The 22,962-nt window shown below is 38.5% G+C and overlaps 2 protein-coding genes across 15 annotated transcripts in view; one reads left to right on the top strand and one right to left on the bottom strand.

The window, feature by feature from the left end:
• Positions 1-11,450, bottom strand: part of lrrfip1a (leucine rich repeat (in FLII) interacting protein 1a) — a 48,843-nt gene extending 37,393 nt beyond the window's left edge. For 5 of the 12 annotated variants that reach the window (XM_040148382.1, XM_040148380.1, XM_040148384.1 and 2 more), the window contains exons 1-2: positions 11,035-11,449; positions 10,794-10,911 (exon numbers count right to left, since the gene is read on the bottom strand). In XM_040148382.1, coding sequence (XP_040004316.1) covers positions 10,794-10,911; positions 11,035-11,075 — 159 coding nt within the window. In that variant the 5' untranslated portion in view covers positions 11,076-11,449. Of the gene's footprint in view, positions 1-10,793; positions 10,912-11,034 lie in introns of all 12 variants that reach the window. The other 7 variants (XM_040148385.1, XM_040148386.1, XM_040148387.1 and 4 more) reach the window with 4 other exon arrangements.
• A 1,461-nt stretch (positions 11,451-12,911) lies between these two features.
• On the top strand, positions 12,912-22,792 carry LOC120801415 (ras-related protein Rab-17-like). Of its 3 annotated transcripts, XR_005709098.1 has the most exons (7): positions 12,912-13,626; positions 14,523-14,674; positions 14,777-14,902; positions 15,019-15,112; positions 20,548-20,617; positions 21,173-21,356; positions 22,677-22,792. XR_005709098.1 is itself a non-coding variant. In XM_040148398.1 (5 exons), exons 1-5 carry the CDS (start codon positions 13,461-13,463, stop codon positions 20,550-20,552), a joined length of 543 nt encoding a protein of 180 aa, XP_040004332.1. In that variant the 5' UTR covers positions 12,912-13,460; the 3' UTR covers positions 20,553-20,743. The 3 variants fall into 3 exon arrangements, 2 of the variants coding, with proteins under 2 accessions (XP_040004332.1, XP_040004331.1); XM_040148398.1 differs by lacking the exons at positions 21,173-21,356; positions 22,677-22,792 and having other exon boundaries at positions 20,548-20,743; XM_040148397.1 differs by lacking the exons at positions 20,548-20,617; positions 21,173-21,356; positions 22,677-22,792 and adding an exon at positions 15,609-16,055.
• Positions 22,793-22,962: the final 170 nt, after the last annotated feature.

The following is a 22,962-nucleotide window of genomic DNA, read 5'->3' as shown; positions in this document are numbered from 1 at the left end:
ATACTGTTTATGTTTATAAGATATGTATTATAAAGGAGGTAGCAAATGTAAAAGTTTGTAGCCTTACAAAGATCCATGCAGATGAATGCAGATTCATCCCAGCCTTGCACGCTCATGAAATGCCTTTAACTGCCTAAGGAACTCCTGCTGCTGTCCTCCTGCCTACCTCCACTCACACAGTCGTGCATGTTGAGCTCAGGCTGCACCACAAACACATGGAACAGCTGTAAAGCTCTCAGTTCTGCAAACAAAATGGTTAGCAACTGTGCAAGTAAAATGATGTGCTTCAGACATAACGGAGGCAGCTGGGGTTTTAACAGTGAAGAAATGCGATGCAACCAGGGAAGCCATACCTTAAAGTTTTTCCCAAACTTTAAGATTCTCCTGAAATGCAAACATGGACTTACCAAGTGGCCTAATACTCTGCACTGAAAACAAATGAATTTTTTTCCAATCAAGACAGTAAATTATGGGAAATAGGAAACCATCAGCCATCAAATCAACACACACGACGTGGGACTGTTCTTTTCAAGGAGCTGTAATGTTCTATACAATATGACCATCATTTGAGATATTTTGGTTTATGTTACCCACACGTTTCCAGTTGGATATTCACTGTTATACACTGTCCCTTGTTTTTCTTTGTGGATGTAATTAGAAACTTCTTGTAGCCTGAACATGGTGCTTCAGGCAACAACAGTTTAATGTTGCAACTCTCACTGCTACAGAAGCGTGATGGGAGTAAGCAGGACCTAACAGGAAGTTGCACAATGTAGCTCTTTTAGTGCAGTGAATAACAGATGATTAGTTTCAGAAAGGCATTTTTGTGACATGTTTATTTCCAAAAGATTATTTATTTCTCCATGCTACTTTCATGGAGTCATGCACATTCATATGAGCACTGCTTACTCTTTGCCTCTGGTCAGTGACACCGAAATAGGGAAGGGTTACATGTCTTGCTCATGGGCACACAGACAGAGTTGGTAAAGGGAGATAGTAACAGGTCTTGACTTCAAAAAGAACTGATTTTGCATTCCAGCGATTGCTAAATCTTAATAGAAAAGGGTCTTTTCCCATACCACCCTTCATCTTCACCCACTACGCAGGCTCCATGGAGCAGCTTGCACTCTTTTCCCTTTTCCACTAACATGGAACGGGTTCTGTTCTGATTCGCACCCCTTATTTTAAACCATTATGTGCATTTCGACCTGAAATAAACTGGTTCGGAAACTGAACATTTTTTCCCCCATCTGGAACCAAAAAATACCAGGTTTTCATAGACCTGAAGTGTGAACCATGACGACATCAGCGAGCTTTACATATTTTACAGGTTGGAAAGAGAGCATTTGTCCTACACATAATAGTCTTCTATGTCTTGTTATCATCAGTGGTTGGTCCATGCTTGTTTTTTGGATAAAAACAAATATCTGTAATAACAGAACAAAAGCATGCAGGTGATCAATGCAATCTGCCTTCTTGCTAATACTTTTACTTCCTGATACTGTTCATTCCACTGTGCATTTTGCAACGCTCTCCATTGACGACACATCCTTGATTACAATGGTTCTGCTCAAAATTGGTGGAAACGTGGGCTGGTTCTCCAGATAGCACCATGGTTCAAAGAATCTGGAAAAGAACTGGTTCAAGAACCAGAGCTAATTTGGTGGGACACTCCGGTGCTGGCCTGCAGGGCAGTGAGAACTCCTCCTTCCTACCTCCAAGTCATGGTCAAACCCTACATTTTTGCCCCACCATTGCGCTCTTCTGCCTCCATGAAATTGACCATACTGTCACTCTGAGGACCCACTCTGAGTGGAATGAGCTTTCCACTGAAGCCAGAACAACAGAATCACTGTCCATCTTTCGCCAGTGGCTGAAACCCCAAGTTTACAAACTACACCCTGACACCCCATGCTTTGATAATTTGTAATACCTGCATTCAATTCTCACCAAGCCCCACCTTCCACTGTTCCCTAAGTTTTGGAAAAAAAACTCAGCTGTGGTGAATAAACAGGAAGGAGTTTGTGATAACAATCTGCATGGGCTGTGCATGTAATGATGTCATCAAGAGGAAGCCAACACACACAGAGCTGCTACTTCCTTTTAAGGAGACATGAGTCTGGCAAGCCAAGCCAAACCAAAGCCAGTGGTTTGTGTTTATACACATATCAGGAAATACACAAGTACATGTTTAGATCATTAATGCTTATTTAAGTACCTCATGGCATAATGGGTGCTCACTGGAAAATGTCAGTCTGCTCTTGCCAAATTCTGGGTGGCACAGCTGTTTGATTCAACTCAAAATGCATTGTTTAGAAGTGCAGTGCATTTAAACATATAAATGAGATTGAGTGTTTAGATTGGATGGGACATAGTTACAAAACTTCACTATTTATTAAGTTAAGATTTGACTTGTTTGCTGTCATTGTGTAAATGTGTGTTGTATTAAAGATTAACCTGGCTGTGACTGCACTAGGGATTGTGGCTTGCGGGCCTGTTCCCTAGATAACTAAGAATGAAAAGGGGACTGTGTGGTGGGTTTCCCCTTTCTTGCTGTCAAGCACCAGACTAATCTGCTCTAATACTCAATTCTCTTCAATGCTTCACTGAGCTGTTCACAGCCACCCAGCACCAACCTGGTAACTTAATCCCCAGTTTAGATTTTCTTCTCAAACTGTAAGAAAAAACAGACTATTATGAGATACCTGAAGAGAAGCTGTGGACTGAGCACCAATGATGCATAATCATATAATACTTATAACTAGAGCTAAAATCTGGAGAAATCCTATAATTCATATGATTTTGTGGGAATATTATCGAGTAAGTAATTCTATATTTAAACCTTTGTCGATACCAAATCATTAACCATTTTTACAAAACATCTGTCCTATTTTTCAGGAATATAATATATGTCACCCTCTTATACATTTTCCAATCTCTGTTGAGAAAATTCTGTCAAATTCGGAAAACACCATATCTGTGAAAGGTCAGTCCTTGCTGATAATATAAACACAGTCACACAGGTTCCAGCAAAAACAATGCCAATTAAAAAAGTCCTCTATGTCATATCCCTTATGAGCACTCACACTGCAGATGTGTGCGTGTCACTACAACCTGATTATCACACAAGCCCAAGTAAGGTTTAGGATGCCCAACTAACACAAGGGCCTATAAGGATGGTGAATTGGCTGGTCTGTCAGTCAGTTTTATGCTTTGGTCTTGTGTATCAATCTGATGTCACAACAACTAGCAGAGTTGTACTCTTGAGATTTGAACTCAAGTCAGATGCAAAGGATTGAAATCACAGAAGTGACGATTTCACACTGCACATGGGCTTGACAACTGACACTTGACTTTGCTTGAGTCTTCACCCTAAAGACTTATCTTCAGTTTTTTTTTTCTTAGTCTGAAGTGTTGACTGTTTTGTAACTTGACTTGTTCTTGCCCCAAAAGATTTAACAAGAATAAGTCAAGTCTACAACCTGCCCCAAAAGATTTAACAAGAATAAGTCAAATCTACAGCCTCACTAGTGGCTCTCTTTGGCACAGGGTTCTCTGATCTAAATGCTAACATGAGCATGCTAACATGTTAACAAAAACAATTTCAACATACTGATGTTTAGCCAATATATTTTTTTACAATTTTCACCATCTCACTTTAGTATGTTACCATGCTGCTGCAGTAAACACAAAGTACAGCTGAGGCTGATGGGAATGCTATTAGTTTTACAGATATTTGTTCATAAACAAAAGTTTTTGAAAAATGAAAACTTAGTCCTAATGACAGTTCTAGATGAAAAGTTAGGCGGTCATTATGGTCATTATTTTTATAGGTCATTATGATATAGTATGTCATGTAGGAACCAGTCATGTCTGAGTTTGTGTCAATCCATCAAGTAGATGTCGAGATATTTCATGGAATATGTTAAAATTTTGTGGTGCTAGTTGGAAAGTTAGGGGATAACCAAAGTCATTAGGATTCATTCTCTTGGGGCCATAAATGTTTGGCCAAAATTTCAAAGCAATCCATCCAGTAGTTGCTGAGAATTTTATTCTGGACCGAACGACACTGCTATCCTTAGAACAGTGCCGTTAGCATAGCTCAAAACAGCTATAATGACTTTGAGTCAGACTGTACATTTTTTTTATAGTCACTAAGAGAAGATTCTTACCATTTCTGGTAATCTCTCTTCCTTTTTGTAGTATCAGCATCAGTTTAAATTTTCCAACTGACCCAAACATTGGCCAAATATTTCCACCCAGAACCATTAAAATGTAAGAAGACATTGCCAAGGTATTTGCTGAGCACATTCATACTCCAAAAAGGACCCAATGGCCTTTTCTCTAATACTGCCAAAGTGCTAGTGCTAAACCAAAGTTAAAACTTTTGCTGCATGACTGGCAAGGCCACAAGAATTGCAGAATCATTCTATGTCTTGTGCTTACACTCATAAAAAGGGATGTCCTGTCTTCCTTTCGTGGCCTGATCCGGGTCATTCAATATTCAGTTTCACCGACCCTTGCTGATATATTAATCAAAACTACTGAATGCTGTGCTCTTTGGTTTTAACTTAGTCACAGCACTGAGAGACATAAGGAGATGCCTAGCTGTTTTAACTGAGGCCAGTTTTGACAGCTGGCAGACCCAGAGCAAACAGAGACTTTATGTAACCAATACAATCAATTAAAAAATGGTTGGATCAGGTATCATGAAATAATTTTTATGTTTCAAATCATCATCTGGACGAGAATTTAAAATATAGTTATGTGGGTCTCAACCATGCTTGGCTATGCGACATTCCTATGTCACAACGACTGACATGTGGGCCAATTCAGCTTTAAGAGGTGACTCTGTACTATGATACAATCTGAAGGTACTCCATTATTAACAAAGCATGATTGTAAAAAAATTTGACATAAATTCCATCTATATAATGACAGTGTTATTGGCAGTATTCAAATCAAGAAAGGGAGTATTTTTTATGTGATAAAGATTGTGTGAGAAGTAAATTACCTTGACTGTAATCTACTCCTTTTCAGAAAAATATCCCTGGTCTTAACTTCCCAACACACGGGAGACATTTAGGAACTTAACTTTTAGGCTACCAGTCAATATTTTCCAAAGGTGCTGTCCAGTTAATTTTAACAACATTCACAGGCCAAGTATGTGCTCACAAACAGACTGGGCTAGATTTACACTGTGACACATTTAGGTGTGATTAGGTTTAATACGCACTGGGACTGAATCTTTACCAGAAGCTTTCAAGAGAGTAAGAATTTGCCTTGGGCCAAATTCCAGGACTATAATCACTACTGTAATAATCAATATTTGACACCAAACTGAGGGGAAATGGTGGTACACTATGTTACACTGTGTTTCAGGGTAACTACATCTAACGACACGTTGATTGTTAAAAGCCTAACGATAGCTGTCTAGTGGACACAAAAGTCTATAAACAGAGCCCTTAAAATAATCATTATTTAATTATCAAAAATATTTCTGTACTTATGTATGATTTTCTTTCATTCTTTTTCTATTTCAGAGTGGGAAGTTATCATTTGTTCTTCAATTACTCCACATCAGCTTGTCACCTGGCAACAATCATTTCCTTGGCCGTCGTGTTGTAAATAAAATTTACACATTAGATAACAAATTGTATTGTATAGAGGCATTTGAAAGGTGGTTAGTGGTTGCATGAAAAAGTTAGCATTGGTAAAACTGCTAAATTAGTTGCTAGTTGGTGAGTATACCATCCTTGCCCAGCTGTTTGTATACGTTTAATGTGCTCTCGTTACTTTTCTCTGTTATAGAACTCGTACCCTGAGAGGCAAGGGCTAAAAACAGATTACAGAAAGCTGTCATACATTTGGAAACAAATTCGAAGTGTTTGGTTTATTGAGCTATACTTTTACAATACAGAAATAATGTATACTCAAACCAAAATAATCCTTTTCGGGTATTTCTCTCTCTTTTTTGGCCAAATTGCTACATATTAGCCATTATTTGCACATCGTCCATAGGAACAATTTGACCTCAATGATGGAAATCAAATTTGACTGTTTAGAGATTTGTGGTTCAACTACAAAGCCTTAATTTACAATCACATGCATCAATGCTAGTTTAAATAAAAAGAAAAGACTCCATCTCAGGGTGTGTTTTATGTAGAAAACTGGAAATAAAAATGGGTCTGTGTAGCAAATTGTACTCCAGACCATTTAAAGGCCAAGAGCAAGCAAAAATGCACACATTTAGCTAATGATAGACTGATACAGTTGTACATAAACAAACTGAAATCCCTAACAGTAAGGTCCAGCCTGTGGGTATTTTATTAATCTTTCACAGAGTTGTGTTCTTTCCCTCAGAGCTTTATGATAAACTAGTTGGTAAATAACCACCAAAACAAAAAGCTGCAAATGGCCTGCTCATCAAGGTGAAAACACAGCTGACTGGTTCAAAAGACTCTACAACCAAACAGGCAATGAAAGTAATTGAATGTGGTGCTAGAGAAGCATGCTGCAATCGTGCTAGTAGTACCCACTTGTTGAATGTTAACTGCTTATTTCTGCGTTTCTTGCTTAAATTAAAAAGTCAAGCTGTAGCAGGCAACATAACATTTTGTTTAGAAGTAATAATAATGTGTCACTGTGTTTAGTGGCTTTAATCTGTTGCAGATTTTCAACTAATCCTGGTAATGGCTTCTTCTGCCTACACTTTCTTGTTTATAGTAATTTTCCTGTTTCCAGTAATTCTCAGTTTTACTAAGATTTACCGCTTTAAACTACTGGGGGTTCTCCACAGATGGATCTTATTGACAGTGGTAAAAGTTACAATTAGCCACTATCATCAGAGAAACGGGCTGGCTACAAGTTACTGTGTTTCTCAACACAAATTGAATAAATATTTTCTTACATTAATTTATCAAAAAACGCAAAATTTAGTAGTTTTAGCAGCAACTTGGAAATCAGGTTGGTTATGTAATCAATAGCGTTGGCTGAGGCTGCTGTTGATAGGCAGTTATTGCCTTAATTTAAAGACACTGCACACCCATGATAAACCCACGGGTGACTATAGTCTTGCCTGATAAGACCTTCACTCGGGACTATGTGGGCATGTACACACTGTACACAGACATGTCTCTAACCCTGTTAGTTTTTCTGCAGGGCAGAACAAACAGACCTTTTTTCAAAGCAGACATTTAGACTTGTTAAATTAGTAAAAGCACAGGGGTTAATGATGGCTCCCTTCTATTTAATATCCCCATAAGGTATGACAATGCAACAGTGAGCCAGCATGAGCAATACCAGGACCCTGTAACTGAAGCAGCTACGAGAGAAATTCAGCCATCAATAATTTTATTATTGACACCTGTGCTTGTCCTACTGTAGGACATCAAACTGTCTACCATGAAAAAGTATGTTACACTCTTCACATTGTTTTTAGTTCATTAAGTCTGGTGACCCCACGTCATTCCAAGGTTAGTTTAATCAGCCAGGACTAATTGGCTATGATGATGTAAAAAACATCTGAGGGTGTACAAGGGCCTTTAATACTCACACATATATGACTCTACACCACTACTACCACCTGGTACTTAAGGGCACAGGTCTCTTCTTGAACCATTATTCTTCCACTGAGTGATTGAGTCTAAAGTTTAATTAAATATTTATAATATGCTTAATTCTTTGTAAAATCAGATTGTAAATCATATCCCTTAGTTTGACTCCATTTGTCATAAAATAGGACTGAATTTTATAGAGTGGGGTGATATCATAATGAAACTCTTGGATTGTTGAATGACATGTAATTGTGCATAAGAGGTCAGATAAACTCCACCAAATCCCAACCTCAATTACACAAATTAAATATTTGTGAATTGACTTGGCTGTTCTTTTGCAAACTATTTCTGAGATAAATATTCATGATTTTACACAGTCAATCACTGTAATGTAATACAGTTTAAATAGTCACTGTCCAGCTTTTTCCCATTTCAATCCATTTAAGAGTAGTGAAGCTCATCTACAGTATGCTATACTGACGCTGTAGTACAAATGAATGTTTAGAATTGGATTCAAATTGTTTGACAGATGTAGAGAACCAACTCTCTAAAGTACAGAATTACTAAAGCTCTGGTATTCAGTGGTGACATTCTCTCCTGCTGTGTGGTCTTCTTCCATTTGGTCCAAGATTAGTCACGTTTACAGTTGTAGTAGTTTCTCTGAACCTTGTGATAATAAGGCAAGTAGAGAAATGTACAAGAACATAATACTGATGGACCAAAACTTTCACACTTTAAGACAGCACCTCACACTATCAACATTTCCACCCTTCTGTTTTATACTGTACAGACTAACTTACTGTAATAGTGCCGATCAATTCCATGCAGAATTTTCCATTTTCAAGCTGGCAGGATGGCCAGTTGGTTAACCACATCCTTCCTCCTCCTCCTCCTCCTCCTCCTCCATCCCCATCCCCCAACCACAGACCCAATCTAAAACTGGGGTGCAGCAACAGCTGATCTTTCAGGAGCATCTATTTTTATAACCCTTTTTCAGAGTGGGCCAACTCATCAGGGCTAACATACCATCCTGTCAGAATGCCAGTCAATGCCAGTAAGGGACTTGACCCCTGTGCTACTTAAAGGCACAGACTTTCTCTTTGTTGCACAGATGTGACAAAAAACTGGATGCAATTACTGTTTTATTGTTGGAGTTGTGACTCTCTACCACCAAAAACAGATGAGGATTCATCCATCAAAGGGAATCTTCTGTTTGGATATTGTGTATCTGGTGCTGCTGGTAACTGACTGTGCCTGAGCTCTGTCAAACTCCTTATCTACTCAAACCTCAGCCAGGTGAAATTCCTGCCACTCCAAACAGACTACAACAAGACATGATTACTAGCTAAAGGAATGTGCAACTTCAGACACACCACTGCAATGTAAATAGTCAGCTAAGTAGTTAAGAGAATATTTCATTCAAACAGCCCAACCTCTGAAGTGTTTAGGACTGTTACCATGGCCATTCATAGCTAAACGTGATGACTTCAGAGGGTTTATATTTCAGTTAAAAGTGATATGCAAATTTGCTGAAACATCCGGGTTTGGTTATCATACACCCAACTTCCTCCCAACCGAAGAAAGCTGTGATGATGGTGTTTAGGTTTTTTATGCTCACCACCTCACAGTAAGAATAACACAAAGGAGCAACGCTAAATAATTTGGAAATGCATTTTTGGCAGGAAAAAAAAAAATACCCACCTAAATGTTCATGTTTAGTAGATTTATTGATTAGTATTCCACAAATATAATCAATATATCCTGAAAGACAGAGGTACAATGTTGTTTTGTAATAGTAAATGTCAGGTTTTGCCTTTTTTTGTAAATAGCTGTTATTTTATTTTGAAATTACACTGAGATGTTGATTTTTAGCTTGCGTTTCGCACATCAGGGGCACAAGTGTAGACAAAAGCGCACAGGGTATCACACTTTAAACAAGGTGGCTTAAGTCTTAAGGACACACTAGGCATCATACCTGCCACAAAAGATCAATTTATCCTACACTAGACTCATCATAATAAAGAGATTAGAAACCTTGAAACAGTGTAAACCTGTCAAAACATGACTTCACCACCTGTTAGAAACAATGGAGTTAAACTGCTGCTAACTCCAGACTTGCATTATTGAGGGGGAGCCCAACAATTCCTGCAGGTTACCACATGAAAGGCCTAACCCTCAGTACAGTCAACCATTTTAATCTGCTGCAGGTCAACTTTTTAAGAGCTGCCACTGCACTTTATTTCCTGCAGTCTAGAGCTCAGACAGATCTGTCTGTACAGTAAAACAATGATTATCATAACCTGAATTTAATGTACGTGCAAAAAATACATCAAAGTAATTTTTCTGCAAAAACTTATCAGTGTACAAATATGCATATGTGTATATATATATAAACACACACACACAGAGACACACACACACACACACACACACACACACACACACACACACACACACACATATATAAACCAGTCAGGCGTTTTGCATATACTTTGTTGCATAAATGCAATCTTTTTAGTCTGTGTAAGTTATGTTATTGTCCAATGGATGTGCACTTGTACAGAGGAAAACTTTTCTTCTTCAACTTGTGAATTAAAAGCTTTCAACAATCAAGCCATGCTATCGAACCATCCAACCAACCAAAAAAAGAAATTTCAGAACACACCTTACTTGCAACTATATTACCAAGCAACATTAAAATACTTTTTACCTATTCTATATCAAGCATGTTCCAAGTCTCTACAACTTAATTTTCATACTGTATCAACAGAAAAGAAACCAACAGCTGCCTGGCTATTAGCAAATTAATCTAAAAACCTGGGGTCTACTTCGGAAAATGGTAAGCAATGATGGCAATACAATCTGTAGCCAAAAAGTATGGTTATTGAAAGGCCCTGATGAAATTTAGAGTTTACTTGTGTAAGGTGGTTGCCTCAAATTGTCAGTGGAGACCCTGAGTGCTTGTGGGGTTTTCTTTTTCCGTCAACAAGTAAAATTCTGGATAAATGATGACTTCGGACGTGAAACTAAAACCCGCGGTCACTAAATATCAGCAATATCAGCCGTCGAGAAACAAATCTATCAGTATGTAGGTGTTGGAGCCATATATTACATGGGGCCGTAAGATGTGTATCTTTAGGAGGGCTGAGGGGGGACACCACTCCATGGACTCCTTCGTCACTCATTTCAGACCTGACTGGAAGGATTTATTCGACGTTTGACGAATTCTCCGCTCACCTCTCTCGCTATGAGATTTAGGGCATCGTCCTCTGCCGTCGACCTCTCCTTCTTGGTAGACCTTTTCCGCCCTGCGCCTTGAGTTCCCATGTTTTTTCTCGAACAGTTTATCCACCCACTGTAAATGAAGACACTTTTGAGGTCCAACAGCGCGACGAATAACGCGAACAGAGCGGTGGCTGTAGCTAGCGAGTCTCATGTGTCGCTAAAATGTCAAGCTAAAGACTAAGATGAAACAAACCGTGGCTGGTCGCGCTCACAGCACGGGTCATTGTCATACATCCGTTTTAACACTTCTTCCTGTAACGACGCATTAACTCGCTGCGAAGTCCGGTTCAGACTGTAGCGGGGACTGGCGGCATCTGGCCCACGTGCGTTTCTGATACGTTCACTAGCGTCTTCAGTCGGAGCCGTTCACTGTAGCTTCCCACTCTCCTTTTAAACCGTGCCCGTTCCCGTCGGTCAGTCCATGAAAAAAAAAAAGAAACACTAACTGTAGCTGAACTACAATTGGGATATTTTAGAATGATTTCATTTCTATCTCGCGGCGGTACGACTCCACCACCCGACGGAATCACAAACTGGGACCTGTCACAGAAACTTCAAAGTCTGGACTCAATCAGGCCGCCTTCACGTGAAGTCGGATATATAGCTTACCATAGTAACGCAGGTCATATCGACAGTGACCCACAATGGAAAAGCAGGCGCATCTAGGGTACCCGAGTAAAAACAATATGACGTTTCAGTGGGGGGAAATTATTCCTAAAACATCGAAAGGTAAAAGTTATTTTAGGTATAAATGTATGGTGCTGTGTAAAAACCCTGCCAGACAATGGAACATTTTCTCAATATCTCAATATTTTTGCAAATCAATTAATACTACAATAAATAATGGGTTCGTATTTGTACTTGTCTATCTCAAGTCTAAATTTCATCAAAGTGTGAATCCATTTTATTTCCTCGACCTCTAAAGTAACAACACCTGTTTTCAGGGTTGAGATTTCACGCGAACCACTTGAATGCAGCAATAACCTCTGGACAGGGACTCCAGACATGTTCAGGGGTTTAGTTTCAGCCAGAAGCCACAGCTCCTGCATGGGCTATCGCACTCTCTCACACTCCCTCTGCTATTTTTAATGATGACCAGCGAGCTCTAAAAACAGTCTGGCGTTTCTTAAAGAGATAGACAAGGCCTCAGTCTTGAATAGCTTCATACTGCCAGTCAAACACAATGCAGATCCTATAATCTTGATGTAATAGTCCAGTATAGTGTGTCTGGGATAGTCAGGGGTGAGTTTATAGTGACCACATTAGATATTTTTGTATCTTGTGGTGTCACTGTTGTATCATTTGGAGCACCTGGAATGCAGAGGACCTTTTTCCTGTGATATTTTTACACTCCCCATCTAAATCTGGTGTCACATCCATATTGTCGTGTCAAGGAATGTGGAATTCAGGAACGTGGAGTTTAATTATTGTTCATTGGGTTGTGTTTCTTATTCCTTCATTATTTCTATTTGAATTACTTTGTTTTGCAATCTTACAGGAACACAACTTTTAATTGTGATTTAAACAAGGATGGATTACACGTGACGCATCAAAAAAGTCCAGCCCATCATTACATTGTCATAAGGACTGAGGTTTGTCCAGATTCACAACTACATGAGGACTGATAGGCTAATGGCGTAGAGGTGTTATACTCCCGTCATACTCTCTTACTAGAGAAACTTAGAGGTAGGATGCGTAGTTATCTTACAACCTTACCTTACGAGGCACTTGCAATACATCATTTGAAGACATGGTCCTGTATTTTCTGAATTAGTAACGCTGCATATATTGAATGTGGTATTGACTATGATTGAGTATACCAAGACATGTGTTATAACTTTTATACAGACATATAATATACAGACATATAATATTATGACTATGAGTATAAGAGTAAGATATTATAGTTGGAATATTCAGTGGATGATTACTTTTAGTATTTGTTGTGCTTTTTAGGCCAGTTGTAGTTTTATTCAAGTAATCATTCTGAATGCCAATGATTTTTGTTTAAAAGTCAAAACAAAATGTGGATAAAAAGTATGAATTTAATACAGACACAAGCTCATAGCCTGTGAGGCTGGACACCTTTTTATCACAGCAAGGCTGTAATATATGCAATGCCGCCCTCCTGTGTTGATACAGTGTCATGCAAGGAGATAACACAGGAAGAGAAGTCTGTTTTTGTCTGTGAAGTAACAAAAAAAACAACACCATACTTTGAGAAATGTCCGAAATTTCGCGTAACCCCTTCAGTTTCTGTTTGCATAATTTAGGAATCTTCCTAAATCTCACTAACAATGCAGGTGGTTGCTAACTTATAAGGTTTTATGGCTCAGTAGTCTGTGTACACAAGGAAGTGAAATTATGTTGTTGGCTTTTTACAAGTGAAGACTGGACTTTGCTTTTACTTTTATTTTCTGTAAAACAAGATGGAGCTGGTACCTTCACAGACTCTTACAGCAAAGAAGACATATTAACTCCTCTGTACAATTTGGACTAGCTGTTGCTTCTTAACAGGAGAAAATCCTACAGGAACGAGACTGAAGGACTTTGCTGGACTCTTTCTGTCTTGTCCAACTGTGCTGTCTTGCTGTTTTTTTGAGTTTACTAAATCTCCTCATGGGGGAGAATCTCCCAGCTGTGCGAAGAGGAGCTCACCCCCACAGACCAGTGCAGACCCTCAGGGTTAAGATGGTACTCCTGGGAAGTTCTGGTGTAGGAAAATCAAGTTTGGCTCTACGATTTGGCAAGGACGAGTTCAGGAATACATCACCTACTGTAGGCTGTGAGTTCATGATGGTCGGAGCTGTGGATAGAAGTGGTTAAATATCACACACAATATTTTAGAACACTGGAAAGTCCTTGTAAGTTAAAGATTTATCTTGAAGCAATAGTTAGACATTTTGAGAAATACGCTTATCTGCACTTTTGCTGAGACTAAGGTGAGAAGATTGATGCCACTCTCGTGTCTGTACACTAAATATGAATTCCTACAGCCAAAATACATCCAGGAGACGGTTAGTGGCTTTGTCCAAAGGTTAAAAAAGAATCCACCTTCCAGCACCTTTAAATCTACTAGTTAACATTCTATATTTCATTTGTTTAATCTCTACAAAAGTGAAAGTTTAAAAACGACAAGTTACGGTTTTTCAGGGAGATTTATGTGATTCGACTATTTTTTGGCCAAGTACAGTGGAAAAACCACAACTTGTCATTTTTACAATTCATTTTTTTTACGAATTAAACAAACCAGAAATAACATGTTAACTAGTGAGCTTTAGAAGTGCTGGTACGTGGCTTTTGTTACCCTTGGACAAAGACAGGCCAGCTCTTTTCCCCATGTCCAATCTTTATGCTAAGATGTCACTTGGCTGTAGGTTCATAGGCCTGAATAACGCACACACGTGAGAGTGGTATCAATCATCTCATCTAACTCTAGTGAATAAACTTATTTCCCAAAATGTCAAATTTTAATGCTTGTCATTCAACAAAGTTTGATCTTGTGAGATGCAAGGCAGCCACACTATAAACACATTTTTTATGATTTCACACACATGCTATTATCTGCTGATACCCCAAAACCGCAAATATGCAAATATAATCTAGTCGGAACCATCTCTTAACACTCACTGGAGAACAAATTAATCTCCTCTGGTTTCATTTTTCCGCCTGACCCTCCAGGTGCCTACCTGACCCGGGTGGTGCATCTGAGGGATGTCACTCTTCGCTTTGAGATATGGGACACGGCAGGGCAAGAAAAATACCACAGTGTCACCCCACTGTACTACAGAGGAGCCCATGCTGCACTCTTGGTCTATGATATCAGCAAAAGGGTAAAAGGAACAGACACGTGGACATGGAAATGACTAACCTAGGCTTATCTTGGCTGGTTTACGTACCATTGTGTGTACTTGTGTATGCTTGTGTTACTATAGGAAACATTTATCAGAGCTCAAGTTTGGCTCAAGGAGCTTGAGAAACAGTACATCCCAGGATCTACTGTCATGTGGCTGGTAGGCAACAAGGGAGATCTGGCTCAGCATAGGAAAGTCTCAGTGCAGGTAAAGATAAAGCAAATAACATACTTACTTGATCGCAATCAATCTCCAGTTAGTATAGTCACATTTATTTCCTACTCTATCAACATACAATTTCTGATCTCTTTGTCATCACACAGGAAGGAAAGGGTCTGGCCAGTGACAGGGGTTTATCCTTTACAGAGACATCTGCCCTGTCAGGGGATCAAATCAGCGAGCTGCTGATAGCTATAGGTAGGTAAAAGTGTATAATCATTTACAAAGAAGAAGTTGTTTTAGGACTGTTATTGCCTGAGTTTGGCCTCCCGTGTTTGCTCAGACGCTGTGTTTTGCCCCAGCAAGTCCCGTCAATCAAATGCTTTCAAATATAGACTGTGCAGGTTAAGATTAATGTTAGGGTCTCCTAATCTTACAACAGGAACCTGAATTTATAAAAAGTCTGAAAAGAGTGTCTGCCTAGTTAACTAATCTTGGGACCAAAGGTCCAAAGAAAGGCTGTACATCTGCCACTAGTGGGCAGTAGATACCGACCTGAGGAGCAAATTTACTTCATCATCGTCATCTATCTGAGATTTATTGGCAGTTTGAAAACTGGGAAATACTGTCTAAGTCTAGGCCTGAGGTACCGGTTTTCTTTTACTGCTTGAACTCCTGGCCTCTAAAAAGTTTGCAGGTTCCTGTGTGATCCAACTGTGAATGTGATATCTTTGGTAACAGAGCTATGATTCAGCCCACAGAGTTTACGAGTGTAGTGGAGCCCAGCAGAGAGGTCTGTCAGAGTGGCAGGAGACACCACTCGCGGATCTGCGTCGTAGAGACACATTCACTCCTTTTACTTCCTGCTGCAAAGTTGGGCCCTAACATCTGTGATTCTCAATCCCATTGCTGCCTGTCTCATTTCTCTGTTTGTCTTCATCAGTTTAAAACTGCACTAACACTGCATTTATCCTGTACTATGCATTTTGGTGAATAGATTAATCACACAATTGCATGTTGTTTTACTTCACAGTAATTGAGGCTTAAAGCTATTTAATTAAGGGTGTGTTTTACACCCTACCTGTATTGTAGAGCCTACACATCAGTGGGTTTAGGACCCATGTTGACGTGATACCAGTTACCTTTATTCAGTGTCTCCAGCCTTGTTAATATTTGCATGAGATCAAGCTTGAACAGAGATTCCCCCAAGCAGAGTTCACCTAAATGTGGTTTGCCAAATTCTTCTGGCGCTACAGGAACGCAATAGATACTAATTAAAAAGCATTTACCACTGTGCAACAATAGACAGCATTCTGCTGTTCTGGTTGCGGAAAAGATTTCATTTTAACCTGAGTTGGTAGGTACCAAAAGTGCACAAATATTTGCCTAACTTGAATAATTTTAATAATAAAGAAAGAACTCTACAATGTCAAAAAAATGTAATATTTTTACTTAGCACCACTCTTTTTCTTAGTGTTGACGCTTTAGTTTTTAACTGTGTGCTGGAAGCATTTCTGGGACAGTTGACACTATGCCAATCATCTCAGAGTCTTGGCACAGGTCCAGGTTTTTGAACAACGTGTCTGTACAGATGCTGCTATTAAAACCTATGCTCACTGACTGTTCCCAGCAACCTGCACTAAATCCTGAGATGTGGTTTACAGAAGTGCTGGCTGAGCGGATGGATGAACTGTTGTATGTCAGGAAACTTTCAAAACTTAACTTTTCCTACAACCCGAAATGATTGTTTTTACATTTCTGCTTTTGTACACATTAAACAAAGAAGATATAACATGTTAATGAGCACAATATTAATACAGCTGCATGAACTCTTCCATAGGTGTTCCACGCTGTTGCATACTTTTTTATATGTGCTTAAATGTAGGGGTTGATTTTTTTTTGGCATAAAGATGTGTCAATCAGCTGTGGATAGAGCTCAGTGTGCATGCCAACGACAATCACAACACAAATAAAGTCCCTGTATAAGAGTCAGTAACATTAGGATTGAAAAGACTCCTGACTTTTTTTACGGTAGTAATCCTGTCTACATTTGGCTCGCTGAAACTCCCATATAAAGTGGCTTTTCTCCCCTACAGTCGGTCACTTGCTCTTTGCAAAATATTCTCTCATGTTTTCTCCATAAACACAACATTTTTCTCTGCCGGGTGGCTCTAAGTGTGGAATTTCTTCTGCTTAGAGATTTAAAACATTGCCGAGATCTTAGATTATAAATCGACACTGAAAAGGGTCTTTATTGCACTGATTGAAACCAAGCTTCTGTAGGGCCAGAGGGGCCGCTTGTCTTTGTTGTTGATTTCACGCTGAGTAGAAATGCAGTAAAAAATAAAATAGGGATGATTTGGTTGTCATAACAAAAGTTATGAAGTGCTCTCTTGTGACAATGCCACAAGTCTTTGGCACAGAAAGTGATTGAAAGGCAAAACTACATCTAAAGAACTGCTTGAAGAGTAAGAGTAAGAGTAATTGCACCCTGGATAATAATCCTTTCTCGGCTGCCATGTATTGCTTGCCCCATGTTTTAGCACAACCTTTGCACTACAGCCAAGACAAGGAGCAACTGTGCAGTGTAGTGAAGAGGGTCATGCGGCTGACAGGGTTAGCCGAGTTAGCAGTAGCAAGCTAATCTGCCAGCATGTTTATTCTTGGCTGAATACCACTGGCTGTGCGAGCTATTATTATAGATCACCACTGGCTGTGCATTTGCTGATACTATTTTAGGCATTTTTATTAAAAAGGATAAGAAGCCTGTATTTCAGTATGATATGAGTGTTGAAAATAAGCTAATGTCATTATTTGGATGGAGGCCTTAAGCTACTAGGCTTTAGTTAGTTTCAGTTTGTTTCATAATGCATGTTTCTATATTGGACATTTTTTTGCTAGTAATTAGAATAGTCTTGAGTCCGGTATCCAATTCTTATGATTCATCCATGTTTCCTATTGGTATAGTGGCCACACTTGAAGCTGCATGTGATATGCTTCGGACCAGAAAGACTTTTCCATATAAAACAATTACAAAAAACACAGCTGCAAAACAGTGAAGAGATTTTGTGCCATATACATTCAGAGATGATTATGATTTGAGCCGCTAGGTTCAATGAAAATTATGTATTTTTGTGCTATAGGTCCGCAATTGCAGAAGCCTGAAGAACTTTCTCAGCGTATGCGACTCCTGAGCAACTTTCATTGGAGCGAATAGTTTGACATCCTGAAACACAGTTTGCAGTGTACCGTGCAGTGCTACTTCACAGCTGAGTGTTGTCACAGGTGCAACAGACTTGAACCTTTTCATCCACAGAGGTCAGCACAGCAATGCTTTTCTTCCCACTACATCCAGTGTGGAGTTGCTCCTAAAACTAAGGGATTTAAAATGCATTGATAGATAACATTGTTTTCTGACTTTATTCTTTCATGTTGTTCATTTGATTTGAATTTAAAGCCCTTTCCAGGACGTATTAAAGTACAAGTCGACAAATTTTCATGGATGTTCTTATAAACGTAGCCACATAAGTCATTATTCTTATTTCTCTGGCTTTTTCAAAAAACTTGCAATCTCTTGCAAACTGACCTCGACATTGTATTGAAGAAAACAACACAAATGATTTAGAGAAAATTCACAGAAAATAACTAAAATTAATATATTGTAAAACTCCTAAATCTAAGTCTTAATCCTTAACAATCAAAACCAATGTGAACACTGAAAAATGAGAAAACAATAAGCACTGGATAATCCAGAGCTTTTTCACTGTGTGATCCAAACATTGCTATCACTGTCAGCAGTCGGTCTGTGAACTCTGGCTGAGACGAAAGCCAGATGCTCATTTCTCCTCGCAGCTTTTCGGCCGAATCTCCCCACGGGTCTGATCCCTCGTCCTGTGTACCAGGAGGCATCGATGTCTGGATCTGCAAAGTACAGAGGAAAAAGAGGCATGAGAAGAAGAGTCTAATCCCAGATTTCATCATGTATAATTCTCATGAATTTGCTATATCATGCCAACCAACCATTGCAGTCATAGTTAGGACCAAAATAATTACTTAGTCCCTGAAACATAATATAATACTGTATCCTTTATAATGTGATTTTAATAATTTAAATTGTCATACAATTTGAAAATAAACATGCTAAGCACACTTCACTCTCACTTCCCGTCTCCAGGCATGCAGCTAGTTTCTGCTTCCACCCCGAAAAAAAAAGAGAGGAGAATAGAAATTTGTTTGTGGTTCTCACAGGACTGAAAACAGACGGGTAGAGCTATCTGTTCTTTTTTTAAAAATTAAAAGAATAGGGTTAAGTGTACGGAGACACAAAGTGTACAAAATTACATGGTAAATTATTTATGAACTTAATAATAATAATTCAAGCAAATACAAACAAAATGCATAATATAACCATTAAATTTTGAAATAATAATTTAAAAATGCAGCTCATAATTATGAAGTGGTGTTTATTTCCCTTTTTTATTATTCTTCTTATTTCATTACACAAGAATTTTTTTATTACAGATATGTTTTATGTAATTCCAGCATTTTTATCATTCATAATGACAGCCAATCGCGTAACTGGCTTTGCCCTGTTTGTCTTGATCGATAACTAAGGATTAAGTAAAACAGAAATAAAATGAGACTTTGGAAAAAGTACATTATTTAAAATAAAAATGACTGGCAAAAACTCTAGTAAAGTGAAAAGAAGCAGGACAAAAATAACATTTCATTATAATGTGATTAATTTTAAAAATGTATTGGATTATGTTACAGTTTCATGGTTATAGCAAACATTCTGTCTGTATTTATTCATGTGATTATTTGTTTCATAATGTTTTATTTATTTATTTACTTTTGAACTCATTGGGTTTCCATATAATTTGGGTCATTAGTTAAGGATCCCGTACTTCTGCTAATAATGGAACCTTCTCGATGCGAACCACCGACAGCTTGACTCAGGAACAGCAAGACAGCACAGAGTACTGCACACATCCTCATTGCAGCTTGACCTGGAGCAAAAAAACACACATAAAATCAGTCACATCCAAGTCCAGCACATACGATACTGTAGTGTCGAGGTCTAGAGCAGCTGATAGTGATTATCATCAGAGCTGACACATATAAAATAAAGTTACTGGATTGATCTTGTGCTCTCTGCTGAGAGCTAAGGAAATTATAAGAGAAAATTCCTTTTGGATGCACGTAGTAGAAAGCCATCCATTTCTATGACAGTATGTCAATGACAAAAACAAATCCTGGGAACTCAAAAAGCTGCCTGTTTTATCATTTCGCTTAACCATCATTTTCTGTCATTGAACACATTATTTTCTACCTAAAAATGAGCACTGAGAAAAGTTGGTTGAAAGACAGAACAAGGATCAGGGCTAAAACAACATGCACATAATGTTGTCTGAATCTGTTATAGATCCCTTTTGATGCCTATGCACACATTTCTGAAGGAGATTTTTCCCTTAATCTCAGCAGACTGTTTGAATTGACTTTCTGGCTCTACTTTGTCTTGAATTCATAGTTGAATTACTTCTGCTCTAAAGAATACTTGACCTGGTTTTGCAACTCACTTAAAAGTGTCACAGGAATATTGAACAAATATGAAGACTTACTGTCAGGAAAAAATACTGTAGGATGGGTGAGCTGCAGAACCAAACTTCACTGGCTTCTTCACTATCTCCCAGTATAAGGCACAGGAGCTGAGCAGGTGAAGGAACGTCGACTGGACCAGAGCAAATCCTTCTCTTCTTCTAGGTGAACTGACAGCACATCATAAGTCCCAATGACTGGACAAAAGCAATTACTGATTGTAATGAGACTAACAGACAAGGAAACTGATTGAGTGCTCACCTGCACTACAAGGAGAATGCTCTTCTGTGGTTTTGGCGCCTCTGGATGTCAGTTTATCAGTTGTTTCGTCATCTCTTTATATTCCAGCTGGAGGGGTGGTAATGTGTTGATATGCTGATGTCACCAACCTCTCAAGAGGAATATTTACTATTCTTATGATTGCTTTTGATCGTGAAAATGTACCTCTTGCATTTGGATTGACTGATTTGGTTACAGTGCTTGCATAGGACCACCAAATTCAAAAAATTCTTTCTGGCACACTGTTGGAATTTGGAAACCCCACACAGCTCCCAGCTGATTTTTAAAACTAAACAATTTACTGCTGGGATGTTTTCTTCCCTTCACTTACCAAAGTCATCTGAAGTTTTCATTAATGATTAAAAACAAAATTATAAGCCTAAGGCATGTTATGAATGTTATGTAATTCTACTTTAGTATTTGTATATTTTTTTCCTGCAGTGTCCCATTTCCTAACAAGTTGTGTTAAGGACCTTGAAAGCTTTATTCCTGTGGACAATGGTGCAATGTTTCCAGTGGATTCAAGGAACCAGCAGGGCTGTCAAGTCATAGTAACAGGCCGGGGATTGCTATATGAAGATGCCGACACTGTGTCAACAACGAAGCATGATGTGCTGAGGTTATGGTGAGATATTGCAAATCTGCTACAGGGAGAGGGAACAAAGGCAAAACAGTTCCACTGGAAAATGCTCTTTGGTGTTACATTTATAAGGTCACAAACTATATTAGTAGCTAAAATGAAAATATCATTATCAGTTTGGTTTGTAAATAATTTATTTTATGAGTGATAAGACAAAAAATGGTATTGCATAATTAGAATTTGACATAGTGCAGTGCCCGTCAAGGTGGAGCGTGACTTTTGAAGATGTCATCGGTGACATCCTCAGAGGGTTGTGTCTCAATTCAAAAGAAAACATGGTTATCATGGTAACAGCCAGTGCAGTGTGAAATAAATGGAGGAATCTCTGTCTGCTGATTTCATCAACAGCTACTCATTCAAAAAAAGTCTCAGTCGACACTGCACTTCCTTGGGTCCTCAGCAATACAACCGCCAAGTCAATTGGATGAGTGGTTGTTGAGAAAATCAAAATAGAGACAGATGGACAGACAGACAGTCAGAGAGAGATTTAACCACTTATTAGTAGGATAGTTAGATAGAGTTAAACAGAGGGTTGAAACAATCTGTTTAGCAGTGATTTAGAAAAGCCTAAGCACCTCAATGATGGCACTGGAGCGGTTCATTTCTTCCAGTAGTTTGTACAAATGCTGATCTCAAACTGTTTAAAGTAAAACAGAATACAATTTTAAATCTTCAGGGGGGTGACTAATTTAAGGAAAAGCTGTGACTGCATAGGCCAGAGGATATGATTCATATCCCTGTCATCCTCATCAAACCATTCAGCACTTTGTGCCCTGTATGGAAGCAGCTGCATTTGTTTTGTGTCTCCAGTCATTTATTCAGCATTTTCCTTTGATTTGTCACCGGACTGTATGTGCACACAACTAATGAAAATCACTGAAACGTCTTGAAATAAAAAGTCAGTCATTTTCTTTATCTGCGTTCATAATGTGCCTCTGTAAGATAACTGCTGTTAAAATCAGTTGATCATGGAGCTAATAAGAAAAACTGTCCTTGTTTCTATGCATTGTGTTATTGCAAAATATAAGGAAAATGACTAAGTCACAATTTTAGGAGCATTTTCATTTGCAATTTGAGTATAACTGTTGATCCACTCTAAGATGCAAGTAAAAACAATCTACTGATTATACAGATATAGAAAAAGTGACATTTCTTTAAATGTTTCATTGGTATAAATATACAGAAAATCAGATAATTCACTAATTGAATAGGAATACAGTTTTGATATTATATCACAATAGAAAAATGGAATGTATATTTCTTTTTTTAAAGATTGTTTTTTGCCTTATTGCCTTTATTTGACAGAAACAGTGTACGGCTTGCAAAGAAGTTCCCCTGGCCAGGAGGCCAATTGTGTCATGTGGTCTGCGCCTGAACCATTAGACACCCAGGGCGCCCCACTGTATGCATATTTCTCTATATTCTTTATTCACTTTATTCATATACATCACAGATATGCCTTAAAGTAGTCAGTTAAACATATTGTTCTAGCTATGACATAATTCCAATTTTATGTCCATTTTGTAAAAATCCTTTACAGACATTAAGAAACATCACAAAGCATAAAAAATGTTTAAGAAAATATGAAATC

Source organism: Xiphias gladius, chromosome 16 (assembly GCF_016859285.1).
Source record: "Xiphias gladius isolate SHS-SW01 ecotype Sanya breed wild chromosome 16, ASM1685928v1, whole genome shotgun sequence".
Taxonomy (NCBI): Eukaryota; Metazoa; Chordata; class Actinopteri; order Istiophoriformes; family Xiphiidae; genus Xiphias; species Xiphias gladius.
This window is presented reverse-complemented; position numbering and strand designations above follow the sequence as displayed.

Coding starts and splice junctions, on each gene's coding strand:
- LOC120801415 (XM_040148397.1), top strand. CDS start 13,461: ATGGGGGAGAATCTCCCAGCTGTGCGAAGAGGAGCTCACCCCCACAGA. Junction 13,627..14,522: donor TACATCACCTACTGTAGGCT/GTGAGTTCATGA, acceptor CTGACCCTCCAG/GTGCCTACCTGACCCGGGTG. Junction 14,675..14,776: donor TCTATGATATCAGCAAAAGG/GTAAAAGGAACA, acceptor GTGTTACTATAG/GAAACATTTATCAGAGCTCA.